General features: G+C 46.1%; 1 protein-coding gene across 1 annotated transcript; it reads right to left on the minus strand.

Moving 5' to 3' along the window:
* Positions 1-856: 856 nt before the first annotated feature.
* LOC144694608 (neurotensin receptor type 1-like) lies at positions 857-12,898 on the minus strand. The gene is made up of 3 exons (XM_078565208.1): positions 12,004-12,898; positions 1,098-1,367; positions 857-972 (listed from the first exon to the last, which is right to left on the minus strand). Exons 1-3 carry the CDS (start codon positions 12,896-12,898, stop codon positions 857-859), a joined length of 1,281 nt encoding a protein of 426 aa, XP_078421334.1.
* Between the last annotated feature and the right edge of the window lie 9,693 nt (positions 12,899-22,591).

The raw sequence follows: 22,591 nt of genomic DNA on the forward strand, positions 1-22,591 counted from the left end.
AGTATGGCATTAGATGAATTGTTCATTCAGACAGCCAGTACAGACATGATGGGTCGAATGACCTCCTTCTGTGCTGTAACAATTCTGTGCTTCTGTGAGTAGAAACTCTGGTTAAAGAGACACATCCCCTGACCATCTAAGGAATGCGGAAAATGCTTCCTGTTCATCCTGGCGCATCCAAGCAAGGAAAGAATTACTGGAGTAGGCCTTACTGCTGTTAGTCAGTTTGGGGCTTCTCCAAGAACTGAGAGAAGCACCTTTTAATGGCCCCTGGACATAACAACTAGTGAAACAGGAAGAAGCAAACCCGTTGGAAGCTGGGAGTGATGTTGGACTGGTTCTTGTGAAAACTATCATTCAACTGAGAGTGGGATGTAAAGTATAACTGCGGTGTGAGATTTTTGGTCGTATTAAAAGTTAAAGTGTGAGATATCTTTTCTGTAGTTTAGTATATTGGCCGCTTACTAAATAGTGTTTAGTCATGTTGCTTTTAGTTCATTTATTACAGTAAAAGTCTTAACACTTGAAATCTTGTCATGTGAGCCTTTCAGTCAGTAACTGGGAATTCAAATCCCTTTTTAAAACTTACCTGTCTCTACTGGAATTGTAACAAGCAATATACGAATGAACAAGAGGGAAGGAGAGCTGTAGATCTGAGAGCCTGTGCAAAGTGAAGAACTTGAGACTTTGAAAGACACTTCATAAAGCAGAGATGCTGATCTCCACTCTGCTAAAATGCCTTTGAGGAGGGGAGCTGATCAGGTATACACCTGAGGGAGCAGATCTGCTGGTCTGAGACTCCTGAGGGAGGGGATCTGCTGGTCCAAGACACTCCTGGGGGAAAGGATCTGCTGGTCTAAGAGACTTCTGAGGGAGAGGACCTGCTGGTCTGAGACTCCTGCGGGTAGGGGTCTGTTGGTGAGCCTGTTCTAAGAGACCTCTCAAGGAAAGCAATTCGAGACCTCTTCTCTGCTGTGCATTAAATGGATCAGGGAGTTCTCCACTGCAGGAGCTCAGAGTCCAGGTGGACCTGCATGTGAGTGAGGGGACTATCAGCTGATTCCTTGCCCAGTTCTGGGAGAGGCTAATGCATGAACCATGTAGCTTGTGATCATTCAATGTCCTGCCGATCTTGGGGAGTAAGGGTGCAAGGCTTTCCTTGCCAGCACTACGGAAGGAGGAAGAGGAAATGCAGAAGAGGATCGGGTCTAGAGCACTGTTCACATACCATAGTGGCAGTGACAAGTATGACTTCAGCCAGGTGTAGGTTGTGTAAACACTTGTAGACCAGTTCTCTGTATAAATGTGCATCAGGGTGGCAACTGTATCAGGAAAGTTACAAACGAAAAAGGCAACAACGACAGCTCCTGAAACGAAAGAAAAGACACAATCAACCAATATCCCATAGAGTAACATTCATCCTTCACATTGTGCAGGGTTCAACCTATTTCACTTGTGCAGTTTCAGAAATTACGTGCTGGAAAATCAGTAAATAAGGAAATGTGATCAAAGACTGACTGAAATCTGTTGGTCTTGCTGGGCCATTGCCTTTCCCTGGTCTCATTTTGAAAGCCTAGGACAGATGTATCTTGATGGTTTGCTGTGTGCTCTGCAAAGTGAGAATGAGTAAAATGATCTTTCTGGTGCATCTTGAAAGGTTTAAATTCCTTGACTTCTTTATATACATTTAGAGCTGCTTTATTTCCCAGCCCAAGGATATCTGAAGAATACAAATGGAAACATCAAAGCTGACCACAGAACTGGAAACACATCATCTAGGATTCACTGCAGAAACCTTCTTTGTATTTGTATGTGGAAGACTCTTAGAATCTTAACTGAACACTGCCCTTAGCAGTAGAGCAGCAGTTCTAAAATCACCTTGGACAAAAGTGTAAACGTGGCCCACAATCTTGTGTTTAATTTCTTTTTTATACAGACTATTGAGGACTTTGGACCTTTATGGTTCTCATTCCAACTGGCCTGTAAAGTTGGTACTTCCCTCTTATTCAGTCTATCAAAACATCTAGCAAAATGAAATATTCTCCAAGGGTTGCTGTTAAGATGAACACTAGCAGAGAACTGCAAAACATTTGCAGTGAAATTAATACTTTATTACAATAGCACTGGGCTGGTTAGCTCAGTTGTCTAGATAGATGGCTAGCATGTGCTTCAGAATACTGCCAACAGCATGGGTTTGATTCCTGTTCTGGCTGAGGTAGACTTGGGTCCTCCCTCCTCGCCCCTCTGCCCCTGAGAGAGGAAGGCAATGGCAATCCGCCACTAACAAGAAAGCGGCTCAAGATGAAGCACCAGCTTACAATGAGCCAAGGACCTGCCTTCAAGCAGAACACACATGAATTAATGAATTGCAATTGTGCTTCTTTAAATCCCTATTCCTTTCATCCCTCTCATGTCGTCCTCAGCCCCTGTTCCACACCTCCCAGGCCCTCCCTCCCATTGCTAAATTTAAACTAAGAATCCAATAACTCGAATTAAGCATCATGCAAGTAAAACCATTAAGTTGGAATTCAGTGCTTAAAATAGAATTCATATTTCCAATTAATATATTGTACTCTTTTTCAGTTGTCTACTTATAATTAGATGTCAGGATAATCAGATTTGATTTTATTTAGACCTTGAATACTCTACAACCACAGCTCAAGCAGGAATAGAATGAAAAAGTTGGGTTGTGGGTCTAAGCACAACTGCTCTTTTAGAGAGATACCACAGATGCGATGGGCTGAGTGGCCACCTTCTGTGCTGTAAGTTTCAATGATTTATGATAAGGAATCTGTCAGTCCTTAACAGCAGAGCTGTTACTTATGCATCACCAAACTTTCAATGTGGCATTCATCTAACACAGCCTGACTACTGCTATTTCCATTACTACTGCGTGGCGCTGTGACTGTGAATGAAAGGCTGGAGCTACCCGCCTCCCATTCTGCATGCAGCCATTCAGTCTCCCATGGTAACTGCGTAGAAACACTATGGAGATGGTTTCTGGGCAACAGAAGCATAGCTTTCATGTCAAACAAATTATATTTTTACTTTTTAATTCATCTCCGAAAGGAGTAATTAATAAAAAAAGCTATTTACTGGTGTCTGTATTCCAGCAGCATCATTGATGTAGAGCCCTTTCCCATGAGAGTTTAAACTGCCCACCAGTTATTAGGAATAACTCAGCAGTCACCAGTAGACATTTAATTAGCACCAAACACATACTTTTATAACAGCTTTTAAATGTTTAAAAATAATTCGACTGTGACCTGTTCATCTTTCCTAAAAGGCCAGTCAGTACAGGTGCATGAAAGCATGCTGCTGAGTCATAAAGTTAAGGAGATTTATACATTCCTTCCCTGTCAGTATCCGTGTCAGTCAGGCTCCTATTATTATCCCCCTCTATAAGTTTTAAAATTCTGTAGAGTTGTTAAAATTCCACCCCCACCCCCTCTTTACTGCCTTCCACTATTATACACAATCCCATTTTGCTGTCAATCGATGGCTAGCTCCTCTCCAGGACCTCGCCTATATGACAGAGAGTGACCATCGGCAGAACTTGCAGTCCTGGCAAGTTGAGTAGCACTTTCACCTCTCATCAGAAGATTATGGGTCCAAGTCCCACTTCAGGACTTTAGCACCAAAATCAAGGTTGGTGCCCTTGTGTAGTACTAAGGGACCACTGTACTATCAGAGGTGTAGCCTTTTGGAAATGATGTTAAACTGAGATCCTGTCTACCTGCTCAGGTGAATGTAAAAAATCCCAAGGATCCATTTCACAAAAGAGCAGATTACTTATCTCCAGTGTGCTGGGCCAACACTCATCTTTCAAACATAAAACAGATTATCTGGTCATTATCACATTGCTGATTGCGGGATCTTGCTGTGTGCAAACTGGCTACTGCATTTCCTACATTACAACAGTAACTACACTTCAAAAGCACTTTGAGGTGCCAAGTGGTTGTGAAAGGCACTATAGAAATGCAAGTTCTTTTTTTCCCTTTTGAAGGAATGTGGCAGCTGAGCATCTCGTTGATTGATGTCCATACTTTCCATCACAGGTCAGTGCAGTGCATCCAGGAGCAGGAGCCAGGGCTTCTGTTGTTATTATCGTCCTGGAACACTCGTGCCAGTTTTATGAGTCACAGCTGAAATCAACCAAAGTTGCTTTTATTTCGGGTTTAATAGTCCTTAGAGCCACTGGTTGGGAGTTTCCGTGCCTGCTGGTGCTGGGGATATTTGGTGGTGTGAGCGGACAATATGGTGCGATCAGCTTCACGATGGTGTGAAACCAGTTCGCGATCGTCCGCTCAGCCCACCAATGGCAGGCCACGTTCCCCCATCGGATGTCAGGAACCTTATTGTAATACATCAGCATATCATTATTAGGCCAGCCCACCAAAATCTCATCCCTCCCCGCCCCCCTGCCCGCTGGATCATCCATGCACGTCAGAGGGAAAACACAACAACACATAGGCGACGTGCACCTGGCGAGCTGCACTTCACTCGGGACTTCAAGGTTTGTTTGCCTACCTTGCTTCAGTCAGCGCTCAAAGTCATCAGCTCCAGGTTTCACTGACAGCACCACATCACTTTTAGGGGGGCTCACAGCAGGTCTCTACTTACCAGATCAGCCACGTGTGATTTCAATAGCTGCAGGGCTAGGGCTTGCTCGGGGAAGGGGGAGAAGTGGTCTCAGGCAAAGGAAAAGGCTGCAGGTGAGGGCTGTACTGGGGAAGGAGGTATCCCAGGATATTTGGGGGGGCCACATGTTGATCTGTACAAGCGGCCTCAAGATGGTGAGGGCTGAGGAGGCAGTCTCCAGAGGAGATGAGGCCAGATGGAGATGTGAGGATATGCGTGTGAGAGGGTGAGTGGTGATGTCTCTTGAGCTGGCAGTAAGTGAGATGCCAGTGAATGTGTGATGGGCTTGAATGTGTGTGTTTAGAATGATGAGATGGTTGCCTTACCCTGGCTTTATGGATGAGATCATTCACCCTCTATCTGCATTGGATGGCCAACCTCTTCTGTACAACATTGGCACCGATCACCACTGCCATCGTCTACCAAGCCAGTGTGGTAATGTTGCTGCCCCTCCTGTGGCCAGAGTGGGGGGAGAGAACATCACAGCGGGCTTCCACAGTGTACAAAAGGCGCTTGAGGGCTGCAGTCTTCTTGCCTTTCGGGGCCATGTCTTCTTTGCTGTAGTCCTGGGCTGGAAGCACTGAGTGCGGCTGTACTTTAAATGTGGTGCCTGGTAATGAAGTGGCAAGGTGACGGCGTGGCAGGCCGGAGTCTGCCCACCATGGAAACAGCGTGTTTCCAAGGAATGCATAAATAATGTGGCGGGTTTGGGACGATACGACGTGAAAACCTGCCAGAGCGGCCGGCAAGTAAAATGTCGTTTTACCTGCCCACGACCACACTTAGTGCAAATCTGGGACGATTCTGCCCACTGATTCTTGACTCGCAGATCTTGTGTGGTCAATAGAAGTCTGGGCAAAATTGCTAGATTCACTAAGGCCAATTGATTCTACTGACTGCTGGTGATAGTGGAAGGCTGACATGACAGGGGCCACTAGCCCCATTTCCTTTAATAGAAACATAAAGTAGCTAAACTCATACAGGCAGCTGCATCTGAAACCTTCCCAACTTCTCACAATAACAATTAACTTTGGTTTTTTATTGCCCCCAAAAGATTGTAAAATCTGCTGTACAGATTTCTCTTTATCTAGTTCATTATTTTTTTGAATGAGTTGAAGTCATATAAATAGCAGTAGACCTACTCTGCCATCCTGTAAGATCATGGCTGACCTGTACCCTGACTGATATCCAAAAAAAAAATCCAATTCTGAAAGTTTCAGTTCACACAATCATAGACTCATACATCACAGAAGGAGGCCATTTGGTCCATCGTGCCCATGCAGATCTTTAAAAGCGCTATCCAGTAAGTCCCACCCCCCCTACTCTCATTCGCCCACCACGCCATCACCTCGCCGCTTCATCACACCAGGCGCCATATTTAAAGTCCAGCCACATGCACCACATCTCAGTGCTTCCAAGCAACGACTGGTGCAGGGAAGGTGTCCATGAAAACCAAGAAGACTGCAGCTTCAAGGGTTAGCAACGCGTCACCGGAATGCCTTTTGGATGCTGTGGAGTCCCGCCAGGATGTCCTATATCCCCGTTCTGGCCGCAGGATGGGCAGCAGCATGACCAACCCAACTTGGGAGGCAGTGGCAGTGGTGGTCAGCACCAATGCCCTTCAAAGAGGAAAGTCCAGTGTCGCAAGAGGAAGAATGATCTCCATTCTGCCAGGGTAAGTGACTCTTCTCATCACTCTCAACTCACACATTCACAAGCCCATCACACATCCACAGGGCCCTCACTCACTGTCAGTTCAAGGGAAATCACCATTCACTCTCTCACACATGCCTTCATTGTCCTCATCCCGTCCATGGCACCACTCACCACCCATACATACCAGGCATAATTATCATCTGGTCTGGCAGGCATCCTGCTTACACTCTCCATCTCTATCCATGCAGGACAAGCTGGCACACAACAAGAGGGAGAGGTTGCAGACTGCTGGAGGAATGCCTGAAATCAAGGCCCTCACAGACTTTGAAAACAGAGCCATCCAGCTGGCTGGTGAGGATCTGGACCTTTCCTGTGCTGACGGTGAGGTTGGTGATGCTCAAGCAAGTGGGGATCCAGCAGTGCAACATCCATCAGACAACCATGCTGTGAGTGATGTGTCCAGTTTCACAGGGCACTGCCATGCACTAATTATCTCTCCTTGCTTTCACAGGCACATCTTGGAAACAGCCGATGGAGTCCATGACCCAGGGCCTCCATTCAAACCCCAAAGAAACCTCAGAAGAGGAATCTGAAGGCACCCTCTTTGAAGACCCATCACAGCGCTCACCCACACCCTCCACCAGCGTAGAGATGCACACCTCATGGGATCTAGTTTTAGAATAGCCTTGGGATCACAATCTGGTGAGCACATTGCACTTTCTGATCCTCAGCAGGCGGCGGTAAGGTTTTCCCAGGTGTCCGGCATTCGGAGGACTGCTGGAGACCAGAACTTTGCTGAGTCCGAGTCAGATGACGAGCCTCTGGACTCAGTCATGCCTCAGTTGCTGGAGCTGCAAAGGCAAGCTTGGGAACATCAGGAAGGGATGTCCACTGCACTCCTCAGATTGCAGAGCACGATGTAGGAGTCCGTCCACCTTCAGACTGAGGTGGTAGCCTGGCCTGCCAACGCATTGAGGTCAACACTGCCAGGATGGCAGCCGCCATGGAGACCTTGGTCCAGGATGTCACTCCTGCACTGCTGCACAGCCTGCACTCCATCGCTGAGGCCATAGTTGGCCTCCAACTGTGTGTATGGGAGAGGAGTGCTGAGCAGCATGATTTCAATCCAGCTATCCCTTCCCCAGGCAATCTGGGGTCCTCGCGCACCCATAGGGAGAAGGATCAGCAGGTGCACGCTGCGAGGTCATCCACCCAGGTGACTCTGGGAGTGACTGGCCATCCGAATCCCCTCTTCCTGCGACCCCATCAGCTCCAGCTCCACAGGAGGAGGGTGCCACTGCCACACGGCAGGGCCCCGAAAGCAGGTCGGGCTCCTCCAAGTCTCAGCCCTCCAGAGGACACCCACCAAGGTCATCACAGACAGGGCGTAGCAGTCATCAGGCTGCCCCCACCTCTGCTGTAGATGTCTGGGGAGCACCAAGACAGAGCTGCAGGGTTAGGAAGATTAAGAAGATGTAACTCTTTTGAGTACATTCACAGTTCTTGGTTTCCGGGAGTGGGACATGAACCCACAACCTTCTGATTCAAAGGCGAGGGTGCTATGAACTGAGCCACAGCTGACACCTTGCACAGCCTGGGCATGGGTGTTAATCACTTGTACATAATGTTCACTATTGTAAATAATCTACCAAGAATGTCTCCCTGCCTATGGCTCCTTGTTCTGATGAGCAGTGTTCTTGTCACTCAGATGTGAAACCTTTCTGCACAAGATAAAGGCAGGTGTCTCAGTCCAGTCAGGGCTTCTTCCCTATGCTCTGTGCAGCCTTCAGACAAAAGTGATGGTCTGGCCTCACACTCCCTGGACACATTACTGATGCCTGGTGGTGCTTATCATTGCTGCCAGAATGTAGTGGGTAGGCATCACAGAGTACCATCATTCTCTCTGTGTGCTTCTGGAGGGCTCAGGTCCTGAAGGTGGACAAAGCTTCAGATGCTTCTGAAATTTCATGGCTCTGTCTCTATGATATAACCCTGATCACAGAGCACAATCAAGCTGCCCTCAGCCAGACAGGAGTCAGACATTCACAGAGGCTATGTGAAGATTTATGGAGTGTCCTCACTGCATGTTGTCATCATCCTCCTGCAATCGAGTGACTATTAGTGCCTCCACTGCGTCTCCATGACAGGAGCATTCTCACAGAGGGTATGTGTGCTGCCATAAGCCAGGCTGGAGTCAAACGTTCATAGATGCGATGTGAGGATCAATGGGGTCTCCTCACTGCATGTCATCATCATCCTCCACAAACCTAGCAGCTATGAGGGCCTCCCGAGCACAAGTGCCTTGTCTAGCCAGTGAAAGGGCCTCATCTTCGTCATCACCACCTTCGAGGACCTCCTCACCCTCATCCCCGATGACGTCCTCCTCATCAAAGGAGACCTCCAGCTCTTCAATCTCCTCCTCAGCCAGCTCCTCTCCTCTTTGCAGCACCAGGTTTTAAAGGGCAAAGCAGGGGACGACAATGTGTGACACCCTCTGTGGACTGTATTCCACCAGACCATTCCAGGCACTGGAACCTCATCTTCAGCATCCCGATGGTCTGCTGCACCGAGTTGTGAGCTGCTGCATGAGCCTCATTATAGCGTCGCTCTGCTGCAGACTGAGGCTGCTGCATGGGTGTCATCAGCCACGGCCTCTGTGGGTAGCCCTTGTCCCCGAGGAGCCATCCCTGCAGCTTCTGTGGACCCTGGAAGACTTCAGGGATCTGTGACTGACTGGGGATGTAGGTGTCGTGCACGCTCCCTGGAAACTATGCGTACACCTGCAGGGTGTGTTTCTGGTGGTCGCACATCAGCTGCACATTCAGTGAATGGAATCTCTTGTGGTTGATATAGTTCACCGCGTGTTGCGACAGAGACCTGAGTACAGTCGATCGCACCTTGCACCTGTGCAAAACAGCGATATATTTACAAGTCAGGATGGTGAGTGACTTGGAGGGGAACTTCCAGGTAGTGGTGTTCCCATCTATCCGTTGTCCTTGTGTTTCTAGATGGTAATGGTCGTTGTTTTGGAAGGTGCTGTCAAAGGAGCCTTGGTGAATTCCTGCAGTGCATCTTGTAGATGGTACACACTGCTGCTACTGTGCGTCAGTGGTGGAGGGAATGAATGTTTCTGGATGGGGTGCCAATCAAGCGGGCTGCTTTGTCCTGGATGATGTCAACCTTCTTGAGTGTTGTTGGAGCTGCCCTCATCCAGGCAAGTGGGGAGTATTCCATCACACTTCTGACTTGTGCCTTATAGATGGTGGACAGGCTTTTGGGAGACAGGAGGTGAGTTACCTGTCACAGGATTCCTAGCCTCTGACCTGCTCTTGTAGCCACAGTATTTATATGGCTAGTTTAGTTCTGTTTCTGGTCAATGGTAACCCCCAAAATGTTGATTGTGGGTGATTCAGTGACAGTAATGCCATTGAACATCAAGGAGCGATGGTTGGATTCTCTCTTGTTGGAGATGGTCATTGTCTGACACTTGTGTAACTCAAATGTTACTTGCCACTTGTCAGCCCAAGGCTGGATATTGTCCAGGTCTTGCTGCATTTGGACATGGGCTGCTTCAGTATCTGAGGAGTCATGAATTGTGCTGAACATTGTGCAATCATCAGGGAACATCCCCACTTCTGACCTTATGATGGAAGGAAGGTAATTGATGAAGTGGTCTTCCAGCAGGGTGAAAGAGAGAGACACGCAGTTAGCATGTGTATATTAAGAACCTGTCCTAGTTAAGTCTGAAGGCCCCTTAATGCTTCCTGGAGAGTGCTGGCCAGCACTTGGATGGCCAGTGAGTAGTACACTTATTGGCTACCCAAAACCCCACCCACCTCTGACCCACTCCACCCAACCGATTGGCGGGCAGCTTTGCCCATTGGACTGCATGCTGTGCTCTCAGCTCAGGTGCGGGCATTCTCCTAACCTGCGCTGCAAGGCTGCACTGTTAGCTTGAACCCTGGGGGAGACTGGTCCAAACCGACACACTGACATTGTAAGGGGCTGTGACCGCCTCCACTAGTGACTGCCCCATGGCCAGCTTTAGCAAGGAGTTTGTACAATGTGTCCAGTCGTCCAATTGTTCTGGAGTCAGCTGTGGCTCAGTCCATAGCACCCTCGCCTTTGAATCAGAGGGTTGTGGGTTCATGTCCCACTCCCGGAAACCAAGAACTGTGATTGTACTCGGGAAGAGTTGCAATCTGTGACTGTTGATAACTCGAAAGTGTTTCCCCCACCGGCCCCTTCTCGCCTCTGACTTAATCGTGGGAGGTTTTCCATCCACTGGGAGACCAACAAGCGGCCTGTCCCATGATTAAGTGGGCCCAGCCATCATGTTTGCTGCATTAAATCCATCCCCATGAAACTCATCAAGGGCAATGATAGGACCACACCATAAAGTGTTCTGGAGTCCTCTAAAATGCTCATGAGTTTGCAGTCTGTGTCCACGGGGTGAAAAGCTCTGGAGCATTTGGTGGCACTTTCATGTCTCTGCGTTGCTTGAGTGGGCAGATAAGCTAGAGGCCCAACTCCACGCATGTCAATGTGACTGCACCTGAACTGTTTCAGCTGCAGAGGAAAGGTCATTTTATATAAGGTGTCCCAAAAGCATGGCCGCTTCCCTCGCCCACCCTACCCTGGCAAGCAATGCACATCGTTGCTGTGTACTCACCTCCGAGTTCCCCTCAAAGTGCAGCCCGCCAAGTGCACGCCTTTTATGTGCTGTTGTGAAACACATCAGCGTGCTCTCCCGCCAATGTGAATGGATGATCCAGCGAGGGCGAGGGGATGATTCTGGCGGGCTGGCCTAATAATGATATGCAGATGCATTACAATGAGGTTTCTGATGTCCGATGACTGGAAACGCGGCCCGCCATTGGCGGGCTGAATGGACGATCACAAGCTGGTTTCACAATGTCGTGAAACCAATTGCACCATATTGCCCACTCACACCACCAAACACGTCTGACACCAGCCAGCATGGAAAATCCCAGCCCCAGATTTTTGCTACCTATTGTGTCAAGAAGTGTTTCCTAATTTCACTCCTAAATGCTCTAGCTCCAACTTTAACTGTTCCCTTGTTCTGGATTCCTCACCAGAGGAATTTGCTTCTCTCGATCTACCCTATTGAATCCTTAATCATTTTAAACACCTCAATTACATCACCACTCAACGTTCCTAATTCAAAGAAATACAAGCTAAGTTTGTGAAATTTATCCTCATAATTAAACCCCCTGGTATGTTTCTTCTGAAACTGTGCTGGATTTCCCCCAAGATTATTATATCTTTCCTGAGGTTTAACGACCAAAACTGAACCAAGTTACTCCAGATGGGGACTGGCCAAGTCTCTGTACAACTGAAGCATCACTTTCTCACTTTCCCATTGAGATATATAGCTTTATTCTTAAATCTAAGTCATTGATAAATATGGGTTTATTTTACTCATTCTTGAGATGTGAGCATCGCTGGCAAGGCTGACATTTATTGCCCATCCCCAACTGCCCTCCAGAAAGTAGAAAGGTGAGGCCCCAGTACAGATCCACTTGTCACACCATGTCATATAGAATATAGACCCATTATCCCAATCTTTGTCTCCTACATCCCAGCCAAATATTAATCCATGTCACAAGGTTCCCTTACCTATTATGTGTTGAAAGAAGTTGGTCCTGATAGTTGCAAAGAATGATAATGAAAATATTTACTCACCCATCAGCTGAAGGGCCTTCCTTTCTGTTCCAGGCAGACTTCCAGAACTGGTGAGGGGTTTTGAGCATTGACCGCTCCAAGAATGCATTAATCCCATCTCCTCCCGCTGGCGACTATTCACACTTAAATGTCGAAATATTAACAGGTGAAGGATGATGATCACGGTGAGTGGAACTAAGAAGCATAGGATGCTCCTCATTTGGACCACAGTCTTGTAGATGGTAAATGGCTCTTGCTCAAACATCTCGCACACAGTGGAGTAGAAGATAGTCTTATCCTGTGAAGTGGCAGTATAGTCCAAGACACAGGCAGCTGATTGCCCATAAACAATGGCAATTGGTACAGATGAGATGGCTGACAAGACCCAGATCACTGCCAATAAATAAACCATTCGAGATTGTCGTAGACCAGTGATTGACCACATTGGATGGCAAATGGCAATATAACGCTGAGCAGTAAAAGCAATGATAGTCCAGCTGGTTGTAGCACAATAGATCTGTCGGACCATGAAGTAAAGTTTGCAGACAGGGTTACTGAGCAGCCAGGGATAGTACTGCCAGTAGTACCTGTACACAGTCACTGGTATGGTCAATAAAAGCAGCAGATCGGCCAGTGCCAGGCTAAGGAGGTAGAAGCGAATGGCACTAGCCTTCATCCGTCCATTCTTCAGCAGTGTCAGAATGCTCAAACCATTTGCAAATACACCAAAGAGAAAAAGTAAAACATAAAATAGAGTGACCGGAATTGTTACATAGCCTGGTTCCTGCTGCTTGGATCCAATCAGCAGGTGCTGTTGACTTGGTGAATTTTTATTGAGTTCAATTGAGTCTCTTAGGTTTGATGCGTTATTGAAGGACTTGATGTGCTTCATGCAGGGATCCACATGACCAGCCATAGACCAATTCATTTCCAAATACTAGAGTTAGATTTAAAGTCAATTAGAATGTAATTTTATCCAATAAAATCCATGTAATGCAGTTGGTAAAATGCAGGCCAGTGTAATGACATGGGCATCTCAAGGTAAGGCTGCACCTGTCATGATTTCCACAAGTGGTTGTCTGTCATATTTAATAAGACTGGAATATTGGTTCAAAAATATTCAATGGAAAATCCAAATATTGTGTGATAAATTGGACAGAATTTGAGAGATTTGCTTAGATTGACAGTGACTTATTTGCACCAACTCAATTCACAAATCAGCAGAACATGTTTCCTTTTATTTTGAAGATTCTCAGTAATTTGAATTGACTTCTTTATTTCATAGTTCAATCAGGATCATTGGAGTCCTGGGTGACCTAATGCATCTGTCATCATGTTATGCACACTTGTCTCTGCATTGATTGTTCCAAATCAGCACTGGTTATCAATGAGTCTGAGTCCTGAGGATGTTTCCCTTTCAGAGTAAACAGACGTTACTAAAGGAAAGAACAGTTAGATTAGATACTGCAAGAGATATTTGTGTGTGTGTGTGCACATTTGTGTCACATATATGTATTAGATCATTACCAGTCTGGAATCCAACTTTAAGAGCCCTTTTTGTTAATTCATTCATGAGTTGTGGGATTTGCTGGCTAGGCCAGCATTTATTGCCCATCCCTAGTTGCCCTTGAGAAGGTGTTGGTGAGCTGCCTTCTTGAACCGCTGCAGTCCATGTGGCGTAGGTACACTCACAGTGCTGTTAGGGAGGGAGTTCCAGGACTTTGACTCAGGAACAGTGAAGGAACGGCGATATATTTCCAAGTCAGGATGGTGGGTGGCTTGGAGGGGAACTTCCAGGTAGTGGTGTTCCCTTGTGTCTGTTGCCCTTGTCCTTCCAGATGACCGCAGTTGTGGGTTAGGAAGATGCTGTCGAAGGAGCCTTGGTGAATTCCTACAGTGCATCTTGTTAATGGTACACACTGCTGCCACTGTGCGTTGGTAGTGGAGGGAGTGAATGTTTGTGGATCGGTTGTCAATCAAGCGGGCTGCTTTGTCCTGGATGCTGTCGAGCTTCTTGGGTGTTGTTGGAGCTGCACTCATCCAGGCAGGATATATGCCAGGAAAATGGGATAGTTGAGGTGGTATCTTGCAGCTCTTACTGTCTCATCAGTTCACTGGAAAACTGAAGTGCCAATGAAACACCAGCGCTACCAGCCCAAACCCAGAATGTTCATCCACCATTACCAACTAAACCCAGGGTACCTATTCACCATGGTACCGGTGCTCACTGACATACATTGGCTCCCAGTCTGTCAATGCCTTAATTTTTAAAATTTTCAACCTTGTTTAAAAATCCCTCCATGACCTCCCTATCTCTGGATCTCCTACAGGCCTACTGGCCACTGAGACCTCCTCAAATTCTGACCTGGATTTCCTTCACCAAATCATTGCCAGCTGTGCTTTCAGCTGCCTAGACCATATGTTCTGAAGCTTTCTCCTAAAACTCTCACTAAACTCTTTATTAAAAGGGAAATCCTGTTGACAAATTTCTTAGAATTTTTTGAGGATGTAACTAGTAGGGTCGATAAAGGCGAACCAGTAGATGTAGTATCCCTGGATTTCCAAAAGGCATTTGATAAGGTGCCATACAAAAGGTTAATAGGCAAGGATGGAGGATTGGTTAATGAATAGAAAGCCAAGAGTGGGCATAAATTGAACATTTTCAGGTTGGCAGGCAGTGAATAGTGGAGTGCCATAAGGATCAGTGCTGGGGCCTCAGCTATTTACAATCTATATTAATGACTTAGATAAAGAGACAGAGAATAATGTATCAAAGTTTGCTGATGATACCAAGCCAGATGGGAAAAGGTAAGCTGTGGGGAGGATGCAAAGAGACTGCAAAGAGATATAGACAGGTTAAGTGAGTGGGCAACAAGATGGCAGATGGAGTATGATGTAGAGAAGTGTGAAGTTATTCACTTTGGTTATAAGAATAGAAAAGCAGGATATTTTTTAAAAGGTGTTGTCATGAAATCCATTGATCTTTGCATCCCTAGGTGCTAAATTAGCAATCGGTGGTGATAGTAACATTTAAGGTACAGGATGTCCCAAGCTTGTTACATTGGTTCCTGCAGGGTAACAAGGGTGGGAGCGACTGGGAGTGTTTTGATAGGTCATCAGATCAGTTCAAGGATCCGTGAACCGCTCTTCTTGGGGCAGTCAGTTTGATGCAGTCTGCCAGTCAAGAAGTGCCGCAAAGACAGGGGCAGGCAGAGGTCCCATTTGAGTTAAAAAGTTAGGAAAAGGGCTGCGGGGAGCAGAATTTAAGTAAAGAGGGCTGTTGGAGCAAAGGTACCCCTTTGATGTAGAGGTATTCTTCTTGGCACGGCCTGGGATCAAAGTGTTCTTCTAAGCTAGTGTTTGAGTGTACTCAGTAACCGAGGGAGAAGGAATCTCAGAAGGCGAGATTGAAACCCTGTGAGGTGAGCCATTGTTAAAGCTATCCAAGTGGGACCAACTTTTGGAGAGAATTACAAGGAGGCATTTTCAAAGGTGGAGATTGGAAGCCCTCATGAGAAAGCCAAAGTTTCAGTGAAATTGGTTGACTCACACTGTTGTAAAGAACATATCTTTTTATTTCTGTTGGACTGTGGATTAAAATTACAATGACTGCAGTTGGAGGACTTGTCTACTGGAACAGTGTGAGCGATATATATAATGTTGCTGTCCTGGAACAGAATGTGCCATGAAGGACAGGATGGTGCTGAAGAGGTGTCTGGTCTAATGGGGAACTGCCTGGCAACAACGTTTTAATTGGCTTCTGACCAGGTGACCAGGGTTTGTGAGAGAGCAGTGCAGCAGAATAGCTCCTAGCCTGAAAGCAAAAAGACCTAAAACCTCTCTCTCCTGTGTGTGTCAGACTCCAGTAATTCTACAATAATAGCAAGCTGGCTTTTTCTCCTCATATCTCTATAACCTGCTCTCTCTCTGAAAGCCCCTGTCAAGAGGAAAAGGGGAAAATCACTGTTAGAGTCATTGAAAAGCAAGTGCTCAACCAGTGAACTAAAGACTGCAAGTGCTGGAAGACCACCTTGTGTCATCAACAAAGAACTGAAAGGGATTTGGAAGACGTTGATCAAAATCAACCCATCAAACCCTGTACTCTGGATTTGGTGCTATGAACTATTTTATCCCACCCTTAAAATCCATGTTTTGTGTGTCTTATGTGTCTTGTATTTGTGCGTATATGGATTTAAGAAAGGGTAGCGTTTAGGTTATAGAGTTAGAAATTAGCGGTTCATATTTCTTTCTTTTGCCACTAGTTAAAGACAATTTGTTCATTAAACAATTGTTTACTTATTAAGTTTACAAACCTGGTACTCTCGTATTCCGTTAACCTAAATTAAACAATTAATTGATTGAGTTGATCAAACTTTTTCACATTTGTCGCAGCTCGGGGAACAGTGGGGCTTGATATTGCAGTGCACTATCCCCAGTGAGGCGTGACAAAGTTTGGGGGCTCGGGTCCAGGATATTTTGGAACATAAGACAATGACAATTTGGGTGTAGATTTAGTAAGTAATAAAAGCTAACAGGAAACACCAGGTTTGTACTTTCAAAAATAAGATGGCACTGGAAACTGCTAAAGCTTTCCTGGAAGTGGAAGAGATGTCCTTGACGATTTTACAAGGGATCCCAAAAGCCAGGTTAATCGAATTGGCAAGTAAACTAAGAGTAGGATTGCCTGCCAAAGCTAGGAAGGCAGAGATAATCGATGAGACGGTACAGCATTTGAAATTGGAAGGAATACCCGAGAGACCCAGTTCTCCAAGGGGTGGTTCAATGGAATGAGCTCAAATTCAGTTGCAAATGAAAAAATTGGAACTAGAGGCAGAAGAAAAAGAAAAGGAAAGAAATGGAAATGCAAAAACTTAATCTCCAGAGGAAATTAGAAATGGTGAGGTTAGAAATGGAGAAACATAAACCTGAATAGGAAAGAACAAAAAGAGAAAAAGAGAAAGTCAGAGAATTCCAGCTTAGAATGCTGGCAGTTATAAAAGGGACACCAATAAGTGAGGCAGGACTTATTTCCAGATCAGAAAGAGAGAAACTTCAGTGAGCAGAGTGGGGCTGTAAAGAGCGAGACTTCAGTGAGCAGAGCGGGGCTGCACTGAGCAGAGCAGGACTTAAATTTAAGGGAATGGTCTTTTAATTAAAAACAAACTAAAAGTATGGCAAGGGAGCTCAGTCCCGTGTGTTGTACAGCCTGCAGCATGTGGAAACTCTTAGACACTCTTTGCAGTCTGGATAACCACATGTGCAGGAAGTGCCACCGGCTTGACCAGCTTGAGCAACAGGTTTTGGAGCTTGAGCGTCAGCTGGAGACACAGCGGAGCATCTGCGAGGCTGAGAGTTACGTGGATAGCACGTTTTTAAATGTGGTCACTCCGCAGCTTAAGGAAGTGCAGTTAGAGAGGGAATAGGTGATCACCAGTCAGAAGAAGGGAGGCAGGCTGGTAGTCAGGAAAGCCCCAGAGCGCATCTCACTCAAGAACCGCTTTTCTGTGTTGGAAAACAATAAGGGTGAAGGTTCCTCTGGAGAGTGCAGCCAGAGCCAAGTTCATGGCACTGTGGGTGGCTCAGCTGCACAAGGTGGGAGGAGTAAGAGTGCAAGAGCAATAGTGGTAGGAGACTCATTAATGAGGGGTGCAGGCATATGCTTCTGTGGCCGTGGACGTGACTCCAGGATGGTGTTGCCTCCCTGGTGCCAGGGTCAAGGATGTCACAGAACGGCTGCAGGGCATTCTGAAGGGGGAGGGCGAACAATCGGAGGTTGTGGTTCACATTGGTGCCAACAACACAGGTAGAAAGAGGGATGAGATCCTGCAACAAGAATGTAGGGAGCTAGGTAGCAGATTAAAAAGCAAAACTTTAAAGGTTGTAATCTCTGGATTACTCCCTGTGCCACGTGCTAGTCAGTATAGGAATAGGAGGATAGAGGATGAATGCGTGGCTGAAGAGATGGTGCAGGAGGGAGGGCTTTAGTTTCCTGGATCACTGGGTTTGTTTCTGGTGAAGGTGGGGTCTGTACAAGTCAGACAGGTTGTACCTGAACTGGAACTTGACCAACACTCTTGCGTGGAGGTTTGCTAGTGCTGTTGGGCAGTGTTTAAACTAATTTGGCAGGGGCATGGGATACAGAGTGGAGGGACAATAGGGGGTGATGCACAACCAAATATAGAAGAGAAACTAAGAGTCTGGAAGGCAGAGCAAATATAGGCCTGTTCAGGCTCAAGGGAATAATGCAAGGCTGGATTGCATTTATTTTAACGCAAAGAGTCTTACAAGTAAGGCAGATGAATTGAGGCCATTGATTAACTCATGGGAACATGATATTATTGCTATCACAGAGGCATGGTTGAGAGAAGAGCAGGACTGGCAGCTCAGTATTCTAGGGTATAGAATCTTCAGGCATGACAGGGGCGTGGGGGTGTAAAAGAGGAGGTGGCATTGCACTATTGACCAAGGAATCAATTACTGCAATAAGGAGGGATGGCAGCTGAGAAGGTTCCTCAAATGAGGCCTTATGGGTAGAACTTAAAACCAAAAAGGGGGCAATCACTTTGCTGGGAGTGTACTATAGGCCTCCAAACAGTCTGGGGTAGATAGAGGAGCAGATATGTAGGCAAATCTCAGAGAAGTGTAAAAATAATAGGGTCATAATAGTAGGGGATTTCAACTTCCCCAATATTAAATGGGATAGTCTTAATGTGATAGGCTTAGAGGAGGCGGAATTCTTCAAGTGCATCCAGGAGAGCTTTTTGAGCCAGCATGTAGAAAGTCCCACAAGAGAAGGGGCGGTACTGGAGCTAATCTTAGGGAATGAGGCCGGGCAAGTGGTAGAAGTGTCAGTGGTGGAGCATTTTGGGGATAGTGACCGTAACTCTGTAAAATTTAAAGTAGTTATGGAAAAAGACAAAGATGGACCAGAAATAAATATCCTGAATTTGAGGAAGGCCGATCAGACAGGATCTTGCCAAAGTGGACTGGGAGCAGCTACTTGTAGGAAAGTCTACATCAGACCAGTGGGAGTCATTCAAAAAGGAAATAGTGAGAGTTCAGGGCCAACATGTTCCCAGAAAGATGAAGGGAAGAACCAACAGGTCCAGGGAACCCTGGATGTTAAGGGATATAGAGGAATGGATGAGGGAAAACAAGGCGGCTTATGGCAGATACAGAGGGTTGAAAACAGCAGAAACCCTAGAGGAGTATAGAAAGAGGGGTACTTAAAAAAGTAATTAGTAGAGCAAAGAGGGGGCATGAAAAAACACTGGCTGGAAAGTTAAAGGAAAATTCCAAGGCATTTTCGAAATATATTAAGGGCAAGAGGATAACCAGGGAAAGAGTAGGGCCCATTAGGGATCAAAGTGGCAATCTGTGCGTAGAGCCAGAGGACGTAGGTGAGGTTTTGAAAGATTACTTTTCATCTGTGCTCACTATGGAGAAGGACGATGAAGGTGTAGAAATCAGGAAAGGAGTCTGTCATATACTTGAACAAGTTAGCATTGGAAGGGAGGAGGTATTAGCGGTTTTAGTGGGCTTTAAAGTGCATAAATCCCCAGGCCCAGGTGAGATGTATTCCAGGCTGCTATGTGAGGCAAGGGAGGAGATTGCAGGGGCTCTGACACTAATTTTCAAATCCTCTCTGGCCACAGGAGAGGTGCCAGAGGGCCGGAGGACAGCGAATGTGGTTCCATTATTCAAGAAGGTTGGTAGGGATAAATCAGGTAATTACAGGCCAGTGAGTCTAACATCAGTGGTAGGGAAACTATTGGAAAAAATTCTGAGAGGCTGGATTAATCTCCACCTGGGGAGGCAGGGATTAATCAGGGATAGTCAGAATGGCTTTGTCAGGGGGAGATCATGTCTAACAAATTTCACAGTATCACACAGTGCAGAAAAGGCCCTTCGGCCCATCGAGTCTGCACCGACACGTGAGAAACGCCTGACCTTCTACCTAATCCCATTTACCAGCACTTGGCCCATAGCCTTGAATGTTATGATGTGCCAAGTGCTCATCCAGGTACTTTTTAAAGGATGAGAGGCAACACGCCTCCACCACTCTCCCAGGCAGTGCATTCCAGACCATCACCACCCTCTGGGTAAAAAAGCTTTTCCTCACATGCCCCCTAAACCTCCTGCCCCTCAACTTGAATTTGTGTCTCCTCATGACTGACCTTTCAACTAAGGGGAACAGCTGCTTCCTATCCACCCTGTCCATGCCCCTCATAGTCTTGTACACCTCGATCAGGTCACCCCTCATTCTTCTCTGCTCCAATGAAAACAACCCAAGTCTATCCAACCTCTCTTCATAACTTAAATGTTTCATCCCAGGCAACATCCTGGTGAATCTCCTCTGCACCCACCTCCAGTGCAAGCACATCCTTCCTATAATGTGGTGACCAGAACTACACACAGTACTCCAGCTGTGGCCTCACCAAGGTTCTATACAACTCCAACAAGATCTCCCTACTTTTGTAATCTATGCCTCGATTGTTAAAGGCAAATGTCCCATATGCCTTTTTCACTACCCCACTAACATGCCCCTCCACCTTCAGAGATCTATGGACACACACGCCAATGTCCCTTTGTTCCTCAGAACCTCCTAGTCTCATGTCGTTCATTGAATACTTCCTTTTCAAATTACTCCTTCCAAGGTGTATCACCTCACACTTAACAGGGTTAAATTCCATCTGCCACTTATCTGCCCATTTGACCATCCCGTCTATATCTTCCTGTAGCCCAAGACACTCAACCTCACTGTTAATCTCCCGGCCAATCTTTGTGTCATCCACAAACTTACTAATCCTACCCCCCACACAGTCATCTATGTCGTTTATACAAATGACGAATAATAGGGGACCCAGCACAGATCCCTGTGGTACGCCACTGGACACTGGCTTCTAGTCACTAAAGCGCTAAAATTTGATTGAATTTTTTGAGGAGGTGACTAGTTGTGTAGATGAGGGTAGTGCAGTTGATGTAGTCGACATGGACTTCAATAAAGCTTTTGACAAGGTACCACACAGGAGAATGGTCAAGAAGGTAAGAGCCCATGAGATCCAGGGCAATTTGGCAAATTGAATCCCAAATTGGCTTAGTGGCAGGAGACAGCGGGTGATAGTTGAAGGTTGTTTTTGCGACTGGGAGTCTGTGATGAGTAGTGTACCGGGATCGGTGCTGGGAACCTTGCTGTTTGTAGTGTACATTAATGATTTAGACGCAAATATAGGAGGTTTGATCAGTAAGTTCACAGATGACACGAAAATTGGTGCTGTCGTAAATAGTGAGGAGGAAAGTCTTAGAATACAGGACGGTATAGATGGACTGGTAAGATGGGCAGAGCAGTGGCAAATGGAATTTAATCCTGAGAAGTGTGAGGTGATGCATTTTGGGAATACATAATGAATGGTAGGACCCTTGGAAGTACAGAGGACCAGAGGGACCTTGGTGTACATGCTTATAGATCCCTGAAGGCAGCAGTACAGGTAGATAAGGTGGTTAAGAGGGCATATGGGATACTTGCCTTTATTAGCCGAGGCATAGAATATAAGAGCAGGGAGGTTATGTTGGAGCTGTATAAAATGCTATTTAGGCCACAGCTGGAGTACTGCAGTTCTGGTCTCCACACTATAGGAAGGATATGATTGCACTGGAGAGGGTGCAGAGGAGGTTCACCAGAATGTTGCCTGGGGTGGAGTATTTCAGCTATGAAGAGAGACTGGATAGGCTAGGATTGTTTTCCTTAGGGCAGAGAAGCCTGAGGGGGTACCTGATAGAGGTATACAAAATTATGAGGGGCATATATAGGGTAGATAGGAAGAAACTTTTCCCCTTAGCAGAGGTGTCAATAACCAAGGGGCACAGATTTAAGGTGAGGTGTAGGAGGTTTAGAGGAGATTTGAGGAAATTTTTTTTCTGGAACACATTGCCTGAGGGGGTGGTAGAGGCAGGAACCCTCACAATATTTAAGAAGTATTTAGATGAGCACTTGAAATGCTATAGCATACAGGGCTACGGGCCAAGTGCTGTAAAATGGAATTAGAATAGATAGGTGCTTGATGGCCGGCACAGACACGATGGGCCAAAGGGCCTGTTTCTGTGCTGTATAACTCTATGGCTTTATGACTCTAATCCAGTGGTGAGATGTTTAAATAAGTACAAGCTCTTCCAAGGTTTGAGGAAAGGGATGATGAAACATTCTTTATTTCACTTGAGAAGATAGCTAAGCAGATGAACTAGCCAAAGGAAAACTGACATTGCCCATGCAGAGCAAATTGACAGGTAGAGCACAGGAAATTAATTCTTCACTGTCAGAGGAGTTTTCTAAGGATTATGATGTGGTGAAAAAGGTCATTTTGGGTGCATATGAGTTGGTCCCTAAAGCATACAGACAAAAGTTCCAAAATTTAAGGAAACAGCCTGGGCAAACTTACATTGAATTTCAAAGGATTAAGCAAAGTAGTTTTGACAGGTGGATACGAGCATTAGGAATTGAAAATACCTATGAAGTTCTCAGAGACCATTCTCTTGGAAGAATTTACAAACTCCGTACCTTCTGTAATCAGAAACCATGTTGAAGACCAAAAGGTCACAACTGCTAGACAGG

The sequence above is a fragment of the Cetorhinus maximus genome, chromosome 20 (assembly GCF_964194155.1).
Source record: "Cetorhinus maximus chromosome 20, sCetMax3.hap1.1, whole genome shotgun sequence".
NCBI classification, from domain to species: domain Eukaryota; kingdom Metazoa; phylum Chordata; class Chondrichthyes; order Lamniformes; family Cetorhinidae; genus Cetorhinus; species Cetorhinus maximus.

Coding starts and splice junctions, on each gene's coding strand:
- LOC144694608 (XM_078565208.1), bottom strand. CDS start 12,898: ATGGCTGGTCATGTGGATCCCTGCATGAAGCACATCAAGTCCTTCAAT. Junction 1,368..12,003: donor GAAGGCCCTTCAGCTGATGG/GTGAGTAAATAT, acceptor CTTTCGTTTCAG/GAGCTGTCGTTGTTGCCTTT. Junction 973..1,097: donor GAATGATCACAAGCTACATG/GTTCATGCATTA, acceptor TTTAATGCACAG/CAGAGAAGAGGTCTCGAATT.